This window comes from Toxotes jaculatrix, chromosome 18 (assembly GCF_017976425.1).
Source record: "Toxotes jaculatrix isolate fToxJac2 chromosome 18, fToxJac2.pri, whole genome shotgun sequence".
In the NCBI taxonomy this organism is placed as follows: Eukaryota; Metazoa; Chordata; class Actinopteri; family Toxotidae; genus Toxotes; species Toxotes jaculatrix.
In genome coordinates this window covers 15,046,246-15,064,869 of record NC_054411.1, presented here as the reverse complement: position 1 = coordinate 15,064,869, position 18,624 = coordinate 15,046,246, and the positions used below count along the sequence as shown (strand labels likewise).

The window sequence follows — 18,624 nt, the reverse complement described above, 5'->3', positions numbered from 1 at the left end:
ACAGCTTATGGTTTTAAACACCACACTAAACACCACCACATCAAACACAAGGCTTATAAAATAGCTCCAATAAAACACCCAGTTCTTGCTTGTGTATACCGGAACCACACACACACACACACACTCACATTTAGAAATGCCATATGGCGCCAAGCAGCATCAAGTGTCATGCCTGCTCCACACAATACACACCCAGTCGACCGTACCTTTATGTCTTCTTCTTCTCCTTTGCCACAGTGTTATCTCTCCATTGTTTCTCTCCTCTTCAGGTTATTCCAAAGCAGAATCTCTCCATCCACGACTCGCTCTGATGAGACATCTTTAAGGCATCTTTAAGGGCAGCAGTGTCAACTCACAGCCCCTCTCTCTCTCTCTGTCTTTCTCTCATAAAGCCTCCCACTCAGTCCCCCTCTCCTGGACCAAAGAGATGCTTGTGAATATTTAATGATGCTATTGTGCTTGTGTGTGCGGGTGAATGGGGAGCATTTGGCTGGGAGTCCAGGATTTCTGAAAAAAAAAAAGAAAGAAAAGGTCAGCCTGCCTCGGGGCCACAAACAGCAGGGCCGCAGGGATGGAGGAAGTGGCGAGGGGTCGGGGGTGACTGATCCTCACCTGCCAGCGAGGAGGCATCAAGGTGCGCAGGATTCTAACCTGGAGGACTGTTACAGAAATAACATTGTCATACAGCAAGATAAAGCAGTGCACATTTAGTGAGAACTTATATTTAATGGCTGTTTTCCACTCACCTCTGTAAGATTCCTTCTCACATGGGAAACAATTACTTTGCCCATCCACTCAAAAATGTGTTGTTTTATTGCTACTTCACTGGATGTTTACAGTGGTGGAAAGTAACTAAGTACATTTACTCAAGTACGACACTTCATTACAATTCTACTTGTATTTTACTACAGCATTTTAATTTTCTGCTACTTTATACTTTTAAATGTGAGGTACACACAAGAGAAATAAATAAAATTGAGAATATTAATTCTTAGACCTACTTTCCAGTGGCATTAGTCTAAATTGACCCTATATATTTTCTCAAATCAACTTTTTTGCTATAATGTACAATAACTGAATTTCAGAGACAAGTAAAACAAGACAACAAAGTGGGTGGTCTTTATGTTAATGAAATGGTGACTAAACCGAGTCAGGGTATATCCAAGTCTTGGCCTCTACAGATGAGAGGTTTGCTTAAATCTAATCCAGATGAAATGTAGTTGAAATGTACCAGTCATATTGTATATAAAGATGAAACTGATTTAATGAAAATAAACACAACATTTATTGTTTTATGGACTTTATTTTTTCCAGCTGTCTCTCTCAGAATCACTGTATGTCTCTCTTAAAAGGTAAAATACACCTGTCCTGTTTTTTTTGTTAATTATCATATACAAAATATGAATGGTGGCTATTTTCCATTGCTGTATATCTACTGTACAGTACTTTTTTTTTCATTTAAACTCCTGCTCAGTCTCTCCTCTGTCCAGTCAGAAGCTGGTTTTACTTCTTCACGATCTGAATGACGTCCTCGTGCTCCATGATGTGTGTTAGGCCGACCCTCTGTGGGCTGTACTTGGTACTGGTTCCCTGGAAGACCATAAGACTGCATAGTTCAGATCCAATTTTATAAAGGTACTAAATCACTACACAGTGAGCTGCATTTTGGGAAATAAGTTACTGATCAGGGACAGTTGCAATACAGAAACTCTTTAAAACAAAAAAAGTTGTAGCTGTAGCAACACTTACATTTGTGTATAAAGTCTGAAAATGAAATATGTTCTCTGTTGTGTATCTACTCTGCTCTGCCTCTCATTTAGCATTGTACAGAAAACACAGCTTTTGCTCAGAGGGTGAAGTAAACTGGGCAAAGTGCTGACAGTGGTGGATATTTCTGTCCGGACTTTATCCCTCACACATTTAAACCAAAGTTCCCCAATTACCCATTTGCCAATGAAGCTGAATCAAACTGCGTGTTTGGAATGCCCTGTTTAACACTGGTGATTTTCAATATAAATGCTTTTTCTTTCAAAAACATACTGTCATTTCAAAACTGCATGAGTTTTGTGAACCATTGGGGCTACATCAGTCACTGTGCATCTAAAGCCCCACATTCCTAACATTTGCAAACTGCCCGGTTTATTCTTGAGCACAGGTCAACATGGAACAGTTGGTTCAAACGGTAAATTTTCAGAAGGTCATTGCCTCTGGAAACCTGAACTTACCCAAACGAGGGCATATTTGAACTGGCTGGCTAAGGTTCTGTGGATTCGATGGCACTGCAGGGAGAACACAAAACAGCCATATTTGTGATCATTCATATAAACTCCTTATATGCTTAAGGCAGTGTTATTGTGTATGCATACATTTTCTAAAAGGGTTAATCCTGATATGAACAGTGCATGCACATGTGCGCACATGCATTTTACATACCACATGTTCTACACTTGCTCCTCTTCTCATGATGATGGCATCATTAAAGTCTGGGCGCTCTAAAAAAAAAAAAAAAAAGAAATGGATAAAAGTTAAACTTAAAAGCAACATATTCATGTGTATGTTACAGACTGATGGGTGAATGAGGGCAAATGTGAGTATACCTCCTCTTTTCTTGGTATAAATGCAAATCAGGGCCAGGTATTCCCACAGCCTCTCCAAAAGGTAATCCAGATTCAGCTTCATCCCACAGCTGAAATAGATACGAACACAGAGGGAAAGAAGTTTAATTCATTTACAAACATACAGATAGTAAGATGACAACTTTCCACCAAAACTATTCACGTTTCGTTCTCGTTCTCATTATTCACACACCTGATGACAACACTGTGAGGTCTGCGAGCCAGGCGGTCCACTTCCTCCATGGAGATCTGGTCCACCTTATTGTACACCTGTAAATTACACAAACAATGAGGGAAAAAGAGACTCCATACAAGTGTACACAAGCAAAAAACATTGACACTTAAAGCAGCAATTATAGTGATTTTCACGTTTTTGAAAAAAAGATTTACTGTTTTATATGGGTTGACAAATAAATCCTCTCAAAACAACCCTTTTAAAAGAACTGTACAAAGTGACAGGGCTCATCCAAAACAAAAAAGGAGGTTTCTAAACTGTTTATTTTTTTGAGTTACAAGGCTTTGACCCAGTGTTCTACTGAGTGTTGACATACGTATAGGCAAGGCATGTAAACTCTGTTCCCAACAATGACATCGATGAACTCGTCGGGTGTGCTGTCCTCCCTGAAGAGGACTTCTGCATTAAAGATTTCTGAGGAGAAGGGGTTAAAGAAATCAACCAGATGCTACCACGAGTCATTAATACTGGGTGCAAAGCATTGGAGAGACAACACATAAATACTTTTGATTTCCACTGTGGTCCTAAGGTAAAATGCTAAAAGATTTTTTGTTATGATTTTCCATGACAGTTGTTTTATGGCTCAGAATAAAAAAAAAGTTCTTGACACAAATTATCCAGGTGAAAAATTTTGTGAAATAAATTCCTGTAATACTTGTAAAGTGAGCAATTTGTTATTTCCATGTTCCTCAACAGAGCTCAAGTGTTTTATTCCCAGACTTTCCTGTCTGTGATGCATCTCTACAAATTCAGTTACTGGTGGGGAACCTAGAAACAGCAAGAGAGAGGGGGAGATACAGACAGTCACGGGGACAGGGAAACGTTCAAGTGTCTGTCTCCTCTGCCAACTGGCAGAATGAAGGATACTGTATTCGTGAAGGATGAGCTGAACGAGCTTCTCTGAGCAGTGGGTGAGAGGCACTGTGGAGTTGTAGGAGAGGCCGCCGCCTTTCTTGGGCTACAGGGACAGAAAAAAAAAAGCATTTTGAAGAAGTCTGACACTTCATTTATTTCTGGAAATGACAAGCTCGTGCAGATGTTTCCCAAATCATACTAAGGGATTTGTTTTTTAGACTGTTGTGTCAGTTGGCTCTTCCATCCAACACAAACAGAACAAAGTAGCTGGACAACTACTGAAAAGGGTCAGTTTGCAGTGATATTCTTGGTGGATTGTTTCCTAATGATTTTGTTGTCCATCTTTATGTACTCCCGCCATCATGTCAACGTTTTCCCTTAACCAACACTTTACACTGGCGTTGTATCTTGAAAACAAATAGCCAGATCTCCATGAAATTAGCTGCAAAAAGTTTCTACAAGAAAAAAATAGAAACTGTACCTTGAAATAAATATTTGGTTTCGTCCTGTTAAGTCTGATGCCCACTGACTCCAACTCTTTTTCTAGAAGTCCTCTAGAAAGATTAAAAAAAAAAAAAAAAGTTAAGTGCAAGAATTAGTTGAAAAACATTAAAACATTTTAGTCACATATCCCTCAAACCTCTTCTGACCAACTGGCTTATACACAAAAACAGAGAACCTCACACACCTCTGAACATCTCCTTTGGTGGCATCCAGCATCATGATGACAACGTCTGCTGTCCTGGCAACCGCAATGACTTGCCGACCTCTACCTTTACCTGTAACAAAAGGTCAATGGTCAGTATATCACAATGGCATGGAAGCTGGGTCTTTTCTATAAACTAAAGGAAAGCTTGCTGCCACAATCAGTATTTCTGACATGTAGGAAATGCTCACAGCCCAATGATTAACAATTTGCTAATCATCCATTAATAATTAAACCGTAACAGTCAAACAGATATATTACAAATCTGTAACTCATGCTCACTGAATTTCAAACAATATACAACAACATGGAAGCTGATGGTACCTTGGGCAGCACCCTCAATGATTCCTGGAAGATCGAGCAACTGGATGTTGGCCCCTTTGTACTGTAGATCAACAAATAACAGTGCAAATAAGATATTAAGTTGCTCATCACTGTTTTGAAATTGCAAGTGAGAAAATATGTAGTGATCTGAACGTGTGTGTTTACCTCTATGACACCAGGTATACAGGTGAGGGTAGTGAACTCATAGGAAGCAGCTTCACTGGCCGTTGATGTCATCAAACTGAGGAAGGTGGACTGCAGGACACAAGAGAGTTACGTTAAATTAACACATCAAATCTTTGGCACTTCACAGACTGCTGGCATGCTGATATTTGAGCTACAGTACAGGATTTAAAGAATGCTGGCCACAAAGAAAGAAGGACAACCCATCACCCACCGTGTCAACGTACCTTACCCACAGAGGGGAAACCGATAAGAGCAACACGAGCATCTCCTGATTTCATGACATCAAAGCCCTCGCCTTTGGCCCCCGCTGACTTGGAGGGCTCCAGAAGCTGAGCTCTGTATTTGGCTAGCTTGGCTTTGAGCAACCCCAGATGGTATTCAGTAGCTGGAGGAAAGAAAGAAAGAAAGAAAAATGTGATTGACAGGCCTGTTCTGCAAGGTTTGACGACTTAAGGAGTCAATTTATCCTGTCAGACTTTACTTAGAGATAAAATTGATAATAGAGGATTGTTCCTTTAACTGTGGTGGCACACTGTCATCAAGCTTAAGGTGTCAATTAGCTCGCCTCTTCTTGCGATATTAATGAGTAACATAACACTGACAGCACACACACACACAGCTGGCTGCAAGTTCACCCATGTTGTAGCTAACAGTTAGCCCTAAGACCGCTCTCTCTCTCGCTCACCTTTGTTTTTCTGTGTCCGAGAAATTTCTTTCTCTATTTCCGCGATTTTCTCCAAGATCCCCATAGCGGCGGTTCAGGTGTTGCTACAACTACACTGTCAGAGAGGGCAGATTAAAAAAAACACACACACAAACGTGTCACTCCACAGTTGTTAGCTTTGTTAGCCTCCCGGCTAAACGGCTAACAGAGGCACTAAACAGTTGGCAAACCGGCAACAAGAGCAGTGAGTCAGCACATAAAGCTTTAAATGAGTATCCGCGTAAAACACACGCAATGTCAAGAGTTTTAAATGATGCAAAATGAAAGAAATTTACACTTTGACAGAGGCTACACTCCGCGGCATGCGCAGATGACTGACATCACCGACCGGAACACGTTCCGTGCCCGTGAAAGTTCCGGAGAAAAACAAGGAAACTGACGCCGACGAAACTTTTGTCCCACGTATCCATATTGCTGATATCGGTCGTCGGGAAGTGTGCAGCTTTAACCGTGATAATAGTACAGTAATTAAATGGCGTTAATGAGTCTATTCAATTGTGTCAGTATTGCCGTGGTTATTAGCTAAGGTCGAGCAACATGGCTGCGCCCACAGGACCGAGAGGATCATCAGCCTCTAACCTGCCCGGGTTTGAGGCTTTTCCATTTGCAGTGAGCAGCAAACCACCGGAGGACAGCTCCGGTAAAGAGCAGACCGGGGAGGCGAAAAAGAAGCCTTGCAGGGCTTGTACGGACTTTAAATCATGGATGAAGCTCCAGAAGAAACAGGCGACAGCTGCTGCACAGGTGACATGAGGTCAAGGCGGGTTGGCAGGTTTTTTGAAGGATCTGTGGAAGTGTGACTTGTCATAAAGCTTGGTTTGACCAGATGATGATTTATGATCTTATCTGATATGTTTTGTTTCATTGTCACTGTTGCAGAGCTTTGGAGCTTTATTAACTAAGTTTGTCTGCTAAGGAGTGACAACATGTTGTTAAAGGAGTCCTTATCCTGTAATGACAAGCACTTGGGAACCAAGTACAGAAAATTTGACTACTTTCATGATTATTTTTCTCAATTAGTCTACTAATTGTCAATAAAATGCAACAAAATGTAACAAAATTCTAAAGTGAAGTCTTTAAGGGTATTTTAAGTCATTAATCATCTAATCTTTGCAGCTCTAGAGATTTGTCTCCAAATTTTGGTAGAAACGTTTTAACTTAAGATATAATTAATTTTATTCATTACACTTATTTGATTCTGATCTCCAACACCCTGCCTGGAGGACTGGATTGTAAAGACATACAGGATACCCTGACTTGCGTATCTAACCACAGCACAACTACAGATCGACATTAACCGCAATGAAAGGCATTATACAGTTGACTGTCCTTCCTGTGTCTGTATGAATTACCAGCTTATGAACTCAGCTGTGTGTGGCTCCATGTTTGAACGTCTACTTTCATCCTCCAGGAGGTCCAAGCTGCAGAGTCAGAGCCACGAGAAGACCCACAGTGTCCACTGGACAGGGAAGAGTTGGGACGTAACACCTGGTCCTTTCTGCATACCATGGCGGCGTACTACCCGGACCATCCATCTTCCACCCAGCAGCAAGAGATGGGGCAGTTCATCAACCTTTTCTCCAAGTTCTTCCCCTGTGATGAATGTGCAGAGGATCTCAGAGGAAGGTCAGACCACAGTGCTCCTTTAGATTTAATATACAGTCACATGTTCCTTGCAGGTAACCAGTGGTTTTTGTATGACATGTATATCAGCATACAGAGATTTCAAACCTGCTTGACATTCTTGGTCAAAGCTACAGGATGAGAGCAGGATGAGTCTTCTAATGCTCGTTTTAGCACAAGCACAAGCTATCACATTTCTATATTTTAAGATGCTATTAGATAACACAAGCAATTTTCAAGTGACATAATTTCCTCTCCGCAGATTAAAAACCAATCAGCCGGATGCCAGCAGTCGCCATGCTCTCTCTCAGTGGCTCTGTCGTCTCCATAATGACATCAACGTCCGGTTGGGGAAGCCTGAGTTTGACTGCTCCCGTGTGGATGAGAGGTGGAGGGACGGGTGGAAAGATGGTTCCTGCGATTGAAGGATTGTCTCGGGAATCCTGAGAGATGTGAGGACTGAGCTGAGACCTGTGAGGAGAAATTCTCTCTGTCAGTGCGAAACTTTGAATGTAAACACCACAAAGTGCAGCTCACGTCTCTGTTGTGAGAAACTTCGTGTGATGTGAATGGCTTGTCTTGCTCTGTGATTAGTTAATAAAACTGATCTGGTAATAAAACTTAAGGATACAAAACAAATAAGTATTCCTCTCTGTTTCTCAAGTTTGGACTAAAACCTATGGTGAAACATGGCAAAGTTTCTTTGAACCTGTTGTTATTTGAGGTTGTTGAGGGGTTTTAGAAGTTTGGGAGACTTTTTTGTGAAACTGAAAACGTGCAGGTACACATGTTCTCAATGCTCTCTTAAATATTTGTTTGGTGTTTTACTGTTTTGCTGCATTACCATGCAGACTGGAACCTAAATATCTGTGACATACTACATTGCTTTTTTTTTTTTTTTTTTTAATCTGTGAGTGTTATTAATAAACACTCTGATCTTGAAAGTGTTATTTAAGGAGCCAGTGAAGGACACACAGAGTCCACAGCTAATATTTGTTTTAGTGTTACTGTGATCCTATAGAGGATTAAAGGATGCAGGATTATATAAACAGAGAAAAACAGCATTCATCTATTTCCAGGGTTTGAATTATTATCATCATTTTTTTTATACCAGCACGTTTCTGTTTGCTATTTCATCCTCTAATCAACATTAATGTTAAAATATTGAATTTTGAAGTCACTGACCTCTAGTGGCACGAGCCATGTATGCATGATATTGTATAGCACAGTTGTCCATTTTCACAACATAATTTAATATTAGTGATTGTGAAGCCACTGTTTTCACAACACCATAGTACAACACTGTTACTGACATATTGCCTACTGAGCAGCAGTTAGTGTCTAAGGCATTTTAACATGCCATGTGATTTTATTTATTTACCTCAAAGGGGTTTACAGTTAATCACCTTACAACACGGTAACCTTCAGTGCAATGTGGTGATTCTCATAATGTTCATTTCATGTTGAGACAGTAAACTGTTCAAGTAAATGGTCATTGTTGAGGCCACATGAAATGGGAAATATCCCATGATAAGACACTTGTGACTATACTTTTTTGTGGTATTTGGCACAGCTACGTTATCATGAGACCATTTTTCTTTCCAAGTTTCATAAATCATCAGTGTTTGTGACTGAAGGCTGATTCAGGCAGGATTTACTTAATATATTGTTTGTAGCCTACACTCCTTGAGGCCCGTGTTTATTTAGGTTAGGTCATCTTTTACTGAACTGTATGGTGAGTTGGGGTGAGGTAAACTAATACTTAGGGAACTGCATGTTTGGGGAAAAAAGTTTCCTCATGATGCCTTGTCTCATTAAACTTTTGTGAGAGGAGCTGCTGTCATTGGCATTATTGAGGCGTCCCTTTGCTCCACCTACTGCAGTGAGCAATGTTTTATCACTAATAGTGAAACTGAACTTAAGCATTGGGAATGCATGGGGCAAATCCCAGTGCGCCGCCGCATCTGTGTGTGTGTGTGTGCGTGTGTTTGTGTGTGTGTACCTGTCATCCAGGGCCCCGCATCGCCAGAACCTGCGTGAGAGAATTAACGTGAGTTAGCCAAAATTGGTCCGGTTTCCAAAGCCCACTTTCCTGATAATGAAAGTCTCTGACATGAATGGCCTATCCCACAAGAATCTGCAGCGCGGTCACGATCGCCCCTGCACGCACCCACATCTCGCCGCGTCCGCCGTTGTGCCCGCGCGCCTCTGGGTGCGCGCAGGACCCGTCCCTACAGCCGCGGAGCAGCAGCGCATCCATCCTGCCGTGGAGCCGGGAGCGTGGAGCCGCGAGGAGCGCACAGAGAGAGAGAGAGAGCGCGACAGAAGATGGACGGAGTGGGATCGTTCGGAGCGGGCCGGACCGGGTCCACCATCGACCCGATTACCTTCGCCAAACAGCCGCAGACCATCCTCAGAGTGCTGTCCTGGGTGAGAGCGGGTTTTTACGGTACTGTTACTGTGTGTGTGTGTGTGTGAAGGGGGGGCTCTCTGTTGTCGTTGCGGCGCGAAACCCGTGACGTGTTCTCACTGCAAATTTAGACCCCCAGAAATCCACCGATAATTGATAAGCGCGGTGTGTAAATGGAAACCGTGAGATTCATGTTCAGTATGTGGGGGGTGTATTTACTCAGAAATAAACCGTACAGGGTGTAACCCAGGCCCGGTGGCTATTTGACACCCTGACCATGAAACTGATTTCAGTACAGATGTTTATAGGGGTAGAAATCACTCTATTCTTCCATGTACTCGTTTTTAAAAATCTTCTCTGCCTATGGTTAATAAGCACAGCCTGAGATGTTCAGTGGACCGGACCTGGCTTGTGTAGAAAATGAGAAAGCCAGATCCATATTCATATTCCTCATCATCCACGTTTCCCGTTGTTGATGTCAAATATCATTTTCTTTTTCTAAAATACAACCGTGTGTTTTACCCTACATGTCCACTTCATTTTTTCTTTTCTTTTCTTTTTTTTTAACCTCAATCATATTTCCCGTTAATGATTTTGCTGATTTACCCTACACGGTCGTCGTCCGTCATCTCACCTGTGATTGGTCCGTGAGCATCATTACGCACGCAGGGCCACGGAGACGCATCGTGCCCTGGCGTTTGATGTAACGCGTCACCTTTGGGTGACACACACGCAGAGAAGGTCTTCTTCACCACGGCAGAAATCTCTGAAACACACAGACGAGAGCTGTGTCAGTGAGAGAGAAATATCTGACAATAATTTCATAATGATTAGTTTCTGGATTATTTTGTTGTATTAGACCCGCATTTGTTGTACATCCATGATTTGGGGCTTTAGACGAATAGGTTAGACAAGATTTACTACTGAGACTTCTGGGTTCGTTGTGAGCCTAAATCTACATCAGTCCTTTTAGAACAATTTTTGGTTGATGTGCTTTAAATTTTAATTTACCATTCTGTTATTTCTCTGTGCATTTTTTCAAAAATCACTGCTGAAAACCTCCAAAATGTGCCACATCACACCTTAGTATTTATTGTACAGCTACAATTAGTTGCAATAGCTACAATACAAACATGGGATTGTTAATGCTGATGTATCAGTGCACGAGAACCATTTCAGAGTTGTAACTGATCAAGCTAGAGCTTTTTAAACCTACTTTATACATATTTAGGTAGTTTAGTCCAGTGGTTGTCAACACAAGGGTCAGAGGTAAAGAGTAGAATAAAATGGAAATGAGTAAATTACAAGTACCTGAAAATTGCACTTAAGTACAGCGCTAGAGCAAATGTACTGGAATGGAGGTTAGTAGTAGAAAATACACCAGAAATCCATTGTCACTTTGTTCATTGTGGGAACACCCTCATTGTCTTAACTGAAAAAACTCTTACAGTGCTAAGGCTGTAGCTCTCTTAATTTTACATAATCTTGGAGCTGATGTTTCCTAATTAAGGAACAAGAAAATCAAATTATAAAGCAAATGAGTATTGCAGAGGGAATGTGAACCCTATAAAAGTAAATTACAGATGAGACTGATCAAACGTGAAAACGTCAAAATGGCCAGTCGTGGAATTTCCCTTTAACTGAGCTAAAAACTGTAATTCCTCAAGTTTTCCTACACCCACTCACTGCACACATGCTCTCATATTTTTAAAATCCTGCAAAGATATTGGCAAACGTTTCTCTTTCCATGTGGAGATGCAGCACTGTGATGCAAGAGCAGCTTTTTCACGCTGATTTGTTAAAAGCAGCCCAGTGTGTATCTGCTCAGATTATATCCACACATGTGATTAGTTTCAAACATGGACCCAACATTATCCCATTGTCCATACCTCCACCATCATATGACCCAAACCCCCCAAGTGTGTGTGTGTGTGTGTCACATGGCCCTATTCTGCCATGGAGTGTTAGTCAGCTGATCAGTGTCAGTGTGCCAGTCCAGAACAGAGGGAGGGAGGAAGACGGACAATAAACTAGAGAGATGAGATGTAAAGAGGGGTGTTACTGGTAAAAATGAACTGAACTAACTGGGGGAAAAGAAAGTGTTACAGCATGAGCTATGGCGACCTTTAGCAAATTCTCTCTTTTGGTATACACGCTGCCTTGGGACTGTGTGATTCTTAAAGGGAAGTGAAGCATCCACCTCTTCAGTCAGTCAGAGAAAAGGGAGGAAATTAGGTTAATGCATTTGGTCTGAGCACGCTCAAAGAGACACTCTCTGGTAGCACTGCCACAATCCTGTTTCCAGTGAGCCTGCAACAATGTTTGTGCTTCTTAAAGAGAGGGTGATGGAAAGAAAATTAGAGAGGTATGGTGATTCTTCAAGCAATATTTTTTTTTCTTTCTTCAGTTTTTACCTACCAAGCTGCCTTCCTGTCTTGTTCCCTCATTCCATTTTCTCTCTCCCTTGTCTCCACCCTCTGCTCTTCCTCTTCTGTCCCCGTCCACAGATATTCTCCCTGGTGGTCTTTGCCTCCATCGTGAACGAGGGTTATGTCAACTTGGGCAGCGAGCGTCTCCACTGTGTCTTCAATAAGAATGCGGATGCCTGTAACTACGGCGTGTTCGTGGGCCTGGTGGGCCTGCTGGCGTGCTCCTTCTTCTTCCTGCTCGACTATAAGTTCTCCTCCATCAGCTCTGTCAAAGACAGGAAGAAGGCTGTAATGCTTGAGATAGGCTTCTCAGGTGAGGAGGCAACTATGCAGACATATTTACAGACACATGCAAACAGAGTTGACAGAAAAGTACAAAGAAAAGAGTACACTTTGGACATTTTATAGTCCGCCTGTGATTTGTGAAACTGCCAGGAGCAGTGTCGGTGATGGCTGTGAATGTTCTTTTACAATGGGAGTGCATTCAGAGACATAAGCCATCAATAGTGTCTTTGCTAGTGCTTGATCAGGTTGAAAGGAAGAATTCACACAGCTGGATTTCCCCCAAATTTAGATTTAGTCCAACAAGTCCCACTTCTTTGTTTCAGATGGCTGCTTTCTTGCACCACAAAAGAACAAGAGAAATGAAACCTGTTAACTGACAAAAAGGTGTTAGAGAAATGAGAGTATTTTTGACTTCTAAAGGGAACAAAGAAGAGCTTCATGTGGCTAGGATTGGAAAAATCAACACTTGTAGGCCATTGTGGTTTTTTTCTTCCTCTGTCTGTAAAGTTGAGGTGGGAATTACCTTCTTTTCTGCTGTAACATTGTGTCACTGCTCCACTGGTTTCTGGCAGGTTTCTGGACCTTCCTGTACTTTGTAAGTTTCTGTTTCCTGGCCAATCAGTGGTCTCGGACCACAGCTGATGAGCTGCCACTCAACCAGGGGGCAGATGCAGCTCGGGCAGCAATTGCCTTCTCTTTCTTCTCCATAATCACTTGGGTAAGGGTACGCAACTACACAGACATGTGTATTCGTGCATATTCGTGCACGAATATGCATGAATATGCACACATGCAACAATGCAAACAGATGCAATAAATGGTAGCATAGACCGTTTTGGATAGAACAGCCAGAATAAAGGCTTAGTCTACTCAGTCATACTATGAGCAATACAGAGTACAGTATAGAGATACCGAGCCGCAGTAAGTAGTAAAGCAAATCCCTGTTCTGCAGCAAGACAGGTCTAGTCAAGCTAGTCAAGAATGTTACATGTGTCTTAATTGTCTAAACTAAACTAAACCAAACTAAATGTTAGGATCAGGGCAGAAAAAACCTGTCGAGGACATCCCCATTTTTCACAGAGCCATTTGACTTTCCAAAGAGAAAAATTAATAATACTTCAAACAAAGGCTCTGGATTAAGGCCTCTCTGATCAGCCGGGGCCCCTGTCACTGGCAGGCCCGTTTGATCCATCCATGACCTGAACTGTCGACAGTAATCCATTTTCTGAATAAATGTAAGGTAAGGAACTGCTCATGTATCTGCTTGACTACCTTTAGACAGAGTCAAGCTAGCTGTTTCCACCAAAAGTAACTTTATGTCCATAGAGGCAATTACTGCTTTTAAAGGTGGTTTCCTGACTCATGTCTAGTTATGAAAACTGGCCTCTCATGATTTAGTCTATTGTATTTTGACAAGTGCAGTACGTAGAGTAGTTTTTCTGATTTTTCCATCCCTTGCTGTCCCTGTAGGCTGGTCTAACAGTGCGTGCCGTCCAGAAGTATCTGCTTGGTACGGACATGACCTTGTTCACCACGGAGCACATGGATGGCGGCGCACCCACCCAGCCATATCCCTCCAATTCACCAGGAGGCGGAAACACTGAGACCACAGAGACCTACCAGAGCCCACCATTCACTGAGAACAACGCAGCACCCACATACCAGGTTCCCATTTACTAGATAGGATCAACCTGATGGTGGAAGAGGAAGACCGGGAGAGGGATGAGAGGAAAGTTAAAGAAAATTGCTTTCTGTGATGTTACACATGCAGTTGTTTCTGTGTTGATCTGAGCTGAGTTTTCAATAACTGTTAAAAAAAAAAATGGTGGCCTCTCCTTCTTTGTATTCTCTTCTCGTTCCCTCCTTAACATTCCAGCTTTAGACCTGTGTGTTGAACCCAGTTTCCTACGCTGGCAAACCCATTGTCCTCAGATCAGAGCAGATGAGAGACAAGGAAAACAAGAAGAGTAGATATAGAAGAGGAGGCTACTTTGCAGTATTCAAACACAATTTGGACAAACAAAAAAAGGATGAAGGAATTAACAAGTGAGAGACTCCACCACGAGTCACTCACTTGCTAATTCCTTCGTCTCTTTTTTAGATGACTAAATATAGCGCAGAGGGCACTCACACGCGGCACCTTCATCTTACTCTTTTCATTCACTGAAGTGTTAAAATCCCCCTTCATGCCAAACAGTTACGGGGAATGTTTCTTTAGCTACAGTACGGTCTGGTTGTTCCTCCCTCTTTTCCTGCTGCAGTTAAAAGTGATCATGTGTACTGAATCTGCATGTTTTCAAACTTAGACATCAACTAAGTGCCATACTGTACTGTGTGTCTCAGACAGTGACTTAATTTAGTAGATTTCCACATGCTGTAAAAAAAAAAAACAAAAAAAAAACAATGACGACAATGTTTTGTGACTAAGTGCAATATCTCACATTCTTATGTAGGTAGGTATATACTGTACTATAGGTAGGCTAGTTGCCATCAGATTAGACCGATTTTAGGAACTGTCTCAAATTACTTGCTGGTTTTTTGAATTTTACTCACAAATCTCAGGCAAATGTGACACATAAAAATTGTTGATCTAAACTGTTAAGCTTCCCTGGTGAAGTTTGCAAGATAGACGTTATATTGGACAGATCCTGAGAGAAATGCTCATCTGCAAAGCTTGTTGCTAATTTATAGTATATAATTAGTATTGTTGACAAAGCTATTATGGCATCTTTTCAAGTATTTTTGGTCTTCCTTGATGTTGTGTTGTTCATTATTTTAACATAGTTTTAAAGGTCAGTGTCACAGTACCTTGTCACAATAGCTTAACGTGTTATTCTGGTTCTTTCACTTTCAAGGGTCAGTTTTCGCAGTTTGATCACTCTTAAGATTCATTGGGGAAACTCTGATCCACAGCGAATCGCTTTTCAGTCTGTTATATTTCTGTCTCAGGCATGGATGGATTACTTAATGGGCTTACCAGGCACAGGCCCAGGGACCCAGGGGCTCACGGGGACAGGTGGACCCTGTGCTGGAGCCTCTGTTTGAAGTGACCTAACATTACTTGTTGGAAAAATCAATCATGACTACTACTAGGACAACTACAAAATCAGGAGACAAAAATAAATGAAAGATGTAAAATTCCTACAAGGAGAAGCAAAATGACAAAGACTAAGAGACTCACAACAACTACAAAGAGACACCACAACGACAGAGACATGAAACCATCAAAAACAGACTCAAAACAGCCACAAACAGAGGCGAAACAACCACGACCAGAATGGGAGTGGTGGGGGGGCCTTTTACTCGTCTGCGCCCAGGGGCTCACTGTCCCATAATCCATCCATGGTGCCAGGGAATGTATGTAGTGTGTTATTTGAGACAGTGTCCTATGTTGAGTGTCGTATGTATAAAATGGGGCGACTGGGGAGATTCCGGGTAAGTCAGGTCTGTTTACGTTTACGTTTTAGAAGCTGCCAAACTGCCCTATGTTCTTATTGCCGTCTTTTGATTACTACGTTACTACTGTGTTGTTAATGTCTGTGGGATTTTATGTAATCACAAAGCCAAGGGGGGAGGGGGCAATAGATGAGCTTTTATTCAGTGAGAGAGGTCAGGTTGCTGGATGATTCACTACAGTCTCAGGCAAAAGAAAAAAAAATCTGTGGGATGTTAAAGATTGCTTGCTGGCCAATTCATTGATCCTGCAACCCTGCCATTGAGGGAGATGGGTTGGAATTTGTCACCATGGTGACAGGGACAGGGTTGGGTGGATGTGGGTCTCTAATGATGTAGATAGTAATCATGCCAACTATGTCAGTGTGTAGCAGTGTCTCTGTGTCGTGGTTCACGTACACTCGCCATCAGTGAATCTGTAGTTTTGGTGTGTGAGTGTATGTATGTGTGTGCGTGAGTGCGTCCATGTGCAACAGGTGTACATGTGCACGTGCATTAGCATGCATGAGATCTGTGTGCTTGTGCGAAAATGCGTGAATGTGTGCAGTTGATTCAATTTTGTGGTGCATAACAGTTATTTTCTTGAACGTGTGTTTGTCAAGAGTTTTAGTGCAGAGGAGGAAATCATAAGTCTGTTACACCATTTAATAATTTCCCCAAAATATAAATAGTCTTTCTGCTAAATATATTATATCAGTGTCATTGTCAAGATATCTCAAGTTATGAAATGAATTTTTTTTTCTATTTTTTTGTTTTGTTTGTAAATTTTTTGATGAACAGAGCCAAATATAAAACCTCATGTTAAGAGTGATATAATTGACCTGTAGAATGCCTTGCCTGCTCTTCTATCAGAGCCCATGTAAACAGCGCCCTCTGCTGACAAGAGAAGGCTCTGCCGCAGTGGGACAACTGAGGCTCTCCTGAGTTTTAGAAGTTATCATGATAATAATGCATGAAATTGTTGTATAGGACTCATCATGTATTGAATACTGTGTAATTCTTAAGTTGACTCCAAGGTGTTCTGCAAAGTGAGATTGACCAGCCATCAGTGCAGCTGTCAGGATTAAATTAATCACAGTCTGTGATTGTCAGAACCGTGACAGTGCACCCAAACAACTTTGTTTCATCAGTGATGTTATTTCAACCTCACAATCTCATAGGCCACATGTACACATGCATGAGTTTGTACATATTTCAAAGCTCCAGGGGGAAAAATTGCCCCCTGAATGCTGACTCCAGGATCCTAAACTTTAACCTGTAGTACTGAATCAAAATCAGACACCAGAATCCAGGACCTTGAGCTACACCATGCTAACAGACAGGAAAAAAAAAACTAACCAAAACACAGGCTCTGTGTTCCAGCCCTAAACAGTATAAAATCTCAGTATGAAGGGTTACTCACACAAAACAGGAGAAAGTGTTGAAGTACTTACTTATTATTAGTGAGGTTATTGGCTCACAAAGTAAAGATTCACACTTCTGTCAGATAAGTATAGTTGTAAAGAAATTGCTTTTAAGGCAAATTGAAATAAAGCCCTGTCTGTTCCACACTTTCCTTGTTCTGGTAAAGAAGTAATAAAATAATTTCAAAGTAGTCTTGTAAAACAGAGCAAAGACTACTCAGCTTTGGATTTACATATGAGCATGATTTTCTGCATTGTATTCATTCACCAGACTGTTTGTGAGTGAGTAGTTAAGTGAGTACTTGTGTTAAACTGAGGGATATTCCAGTATTACTTTCTTTCAGGATTTTGCTTCGGGAAAGGGTGCAACGTTTTTGGGTGCTGGACTATTACTGGGTGAGGTTTTAGGTTGGGTTGATTTCCAAATACTTTCAGGTACTCTGTGTAGGGTGGGAAATGGTTTAATCAGTTTGGAGTAGTTAAAGGTCTACACTTGTGGCTTTTCATGTTTTAGCTCATTACCTATTGTCTGTTGACAGTTATTGTCTTTTGTTCATTTTAATATGCAAGTTGTAGAGACATGATAAGTTCTATCTGCCCTGATGCTATTCAGTACATCTAGTTTTGCTTATTGTTTGGTTTTCAGATTTGACTGTAGGACATTGCTTGGTAATGCACTGCTTTTAAGAAGCAGATTCTAAAATGTCATCTGTCTGTTTTGGAGGAGTTTTCAAATCAGGTTCCTGCTCACAAATGCATTGCCACGCTGTGATAATTAAATTGTATGTACAAGCATGCTGAAATATAAAAAGCCACCAATATAGTCCTTTAAATCTTGGGTATTATTAGGCTGCTAGTAAACCAGTTAAGTGGTTGGGTGAGACTGGGATATCAGTGGAGGTATTAGGTCCTATAGGGGTACTGCTGGGTAGTTTGGGGTACTGTCAGGTCAGGTTGTATTATTGTTCTCAGTGCTTCGGTCTCTTCAGTCAGTGTGGTAGATAAAAATAATAATACAAGCATTCTCTGTGTTTTGTGCTCTGGCCCATGTACACTACCGTGGTATTGGCTGACTGTAAAATTCAGTATGTTATTGAAGTAAATGGAACCTGTGTGTGATGATGTCCAGGGTCTGGTTTGTCCTGTACTACTGAAAATAAAAATAAAAAATAATAATAATATTAATAATGATTATTTATTAACTAGAATGCACTCTTTGTTGGAAGTAATTTGTTTGACCACTCTTAAAGGGGCAGACGGCACCAAAATCAAAGTTTTGTGTGATCACTCTGTCGTTTTGTTAGACTGAGATAAAAGGTAAGTCATTGATGCCAGTGCCATCAATTGGAGTTCTCAGTATAGTAAATTGCATTGAT

General features: G+C 41.3%; 3 protein-coding genes and 1 long non-coding RNA gene across 5 annotated transcripts; 2 read left to right on the top strand and 2 right to left on the bottom strand.

The window, feature by feature from the left end:
• Positions 1-1,288: 1,288 nt before the first annotated feature.
• Positions 1,289-5,986, bottom strand: drg2 (developmentally regulated GTP binding protein 2). The gene is made up of 14 exons (XM_041062634.1): positions 5,921-5,986; positions 5,607-5,700; positions 5,146-5,306; positions 4,901-4,990; positions 4,736-4,796; positions 4,394-4,484; positions 4,187-4,259; positions 3,718-3,808; positions 3,167-3,264; positions 2,809-2,885; positions 2,598-2,686; positions 2,434-2,492; positions 2,226-2,279; positions 1,289-1,590 (listed from the first exon to the last, which is right to left on the bottom strand). The coding sequence occupies exons 2-14, from the start codon at positions 5,668-5,670 to the stop codon at positions 1,504-1,506; spliced, it is 1,095 nt and encodes a 364-aa protein (XP_040918568.1). The 5' UTR covers positions 5,671-5,700; positions 5,921-5,986; the 3' UTR covers positions 1,289-1,503.
• Positions 5,987-5,994: 8 nt separating this feature from the next.
• gfer (growth factor, augmenter of liver regeneration (ERV1 homolog, S. cerevisiae)) lies at positions 5,995-7,903 on the top strand. Its single transcript, XM_041062643.1, has 3 exons — positions 5,995-6,389; positions 7,057-7,271; positions 7,531-7,903. The coding sequence occupies exons 1-3, from the start codon at positions 6,183-6,185 to the stop codon at positions 7,691-7,693; spliced, it is 585 nt and encodes a 194-aa protein (XP_040918577.1). The 5' UTR covers positions 5,995-6,182; the 3' UTR covers positions 7,694-7,903.
• LOC121198470 lies at positions 7,607-12,216 on the bottom strand. The gene is made up of 4 exons (XR_005896338.1): positions 12,097-12,216; positions 10,313-10,444; positions 9,271-9,300; positions 7,607-7,739 (listed from the first exon to the last, which is right to left on the bottom strand). It is a non-coding gene; the product is annotated as an uncharacterized LOC121198470 (long non-coding RNA).
• syngr3a (synaptogyrin 3a) lies at positions 9,197-17,253 on the top strand. Of its 2 annotated transcripts, XM_041062637.1 has the most exons (5): positions 9,197-9,318; positions 9,403-9,698; positions 12,186-12,420; positions 12,965-13,110; positions 13,863-17,253. In XM_041062637.1, the coding sequence occupies exons 2-5, from the start codon at positions 9,597-9,599 to the stop codon at positions 14,070-14,072; spliced, it is 693 nt and encodes a 230-aa protein (XP_040918571.1). In that variant the 5' UTR covers positions 9,197-9,318; positions 9,403-9,596; the 3' UTR covers positions 14,073-17,253. The 2 variants fall into 2 exon arrangements, with proteins under 2 accessions (XP_040918571.1, XP_040918572.1); XM_041062638.1 differs by having other exon boundaries at positions 9,314-9,698.
• Positions 17,254-18,624: the final 1,371 nt, after the last annotated feature.

Excerpts from the sequence above, each read along its gene's own strand:
- gfer (XM_041062643.1), top strand. The coding sequence starts at position 6,183 with ATGGCTGCGCCCACAGGACCGAGAGGATCATCAGCCTCTAACCTGCCC. Across the intron at positions 6,390-7,056 it reads AGGCGACAGCTGCTGCACAG|GAGGTCCAAGCTGCAGAGTC; the intron begins GTGACATGAGGT and ends TTCATCCTCCAG. Across the intron at positions 7,272-7,530 it reads GCAGAGGATCTCAGAGGAAG|ATTAAAAACCAATCAGCCGG; the intron begins GTCAGACCACAG and ends TCCTCTCCGCAG.
- drg2 (XM_041062634.1), bottom strand. The coding sequence starts at position 5,670 with ATGGGGATCTTGGAGAAAATCGCGGAAATAGAGAAAGAAATTTCTCGG. Across the intron at positions 4,797-4,900 it reads GTATACCTGGTGTCATAGAG|TACAAAGGGGCCAACATCCA; the intron begins GTAAACACACAC and ends GTTGATCTACAG. Across the intron at positions 3,809-4,186 it reads AACCAAATATTTATTTCAAG|CCCAAGAAAGGCGGCGGCCT; the intron begins GTACAGTTTCTA and ends CTGTCCCTGTAG.
- syngr3a (XM_041062637.1), top strand. The coding sequence starts at position 9,597 with ATGGACGGAGTGGGATCGTTCGGAGCGGGCCGGACCGGGTCCACCATC. Across the intron at positions 9,699-12,185 it reads TCCTCAGAGTGCTGTCCTGG|ATATTCTCCCTGGTGGTCTT; the intron begins GTGAGAGCGGGT and ends CCCCGTCCACAG. Across the intron at positions 13,111-13,862 it reads TCTTCTCCATAATCACTTGG|GCTGGTCTAACAGTGCGTGC; the intron begins GTAAGGGTACGC and ends CTGTCCCTGTAG.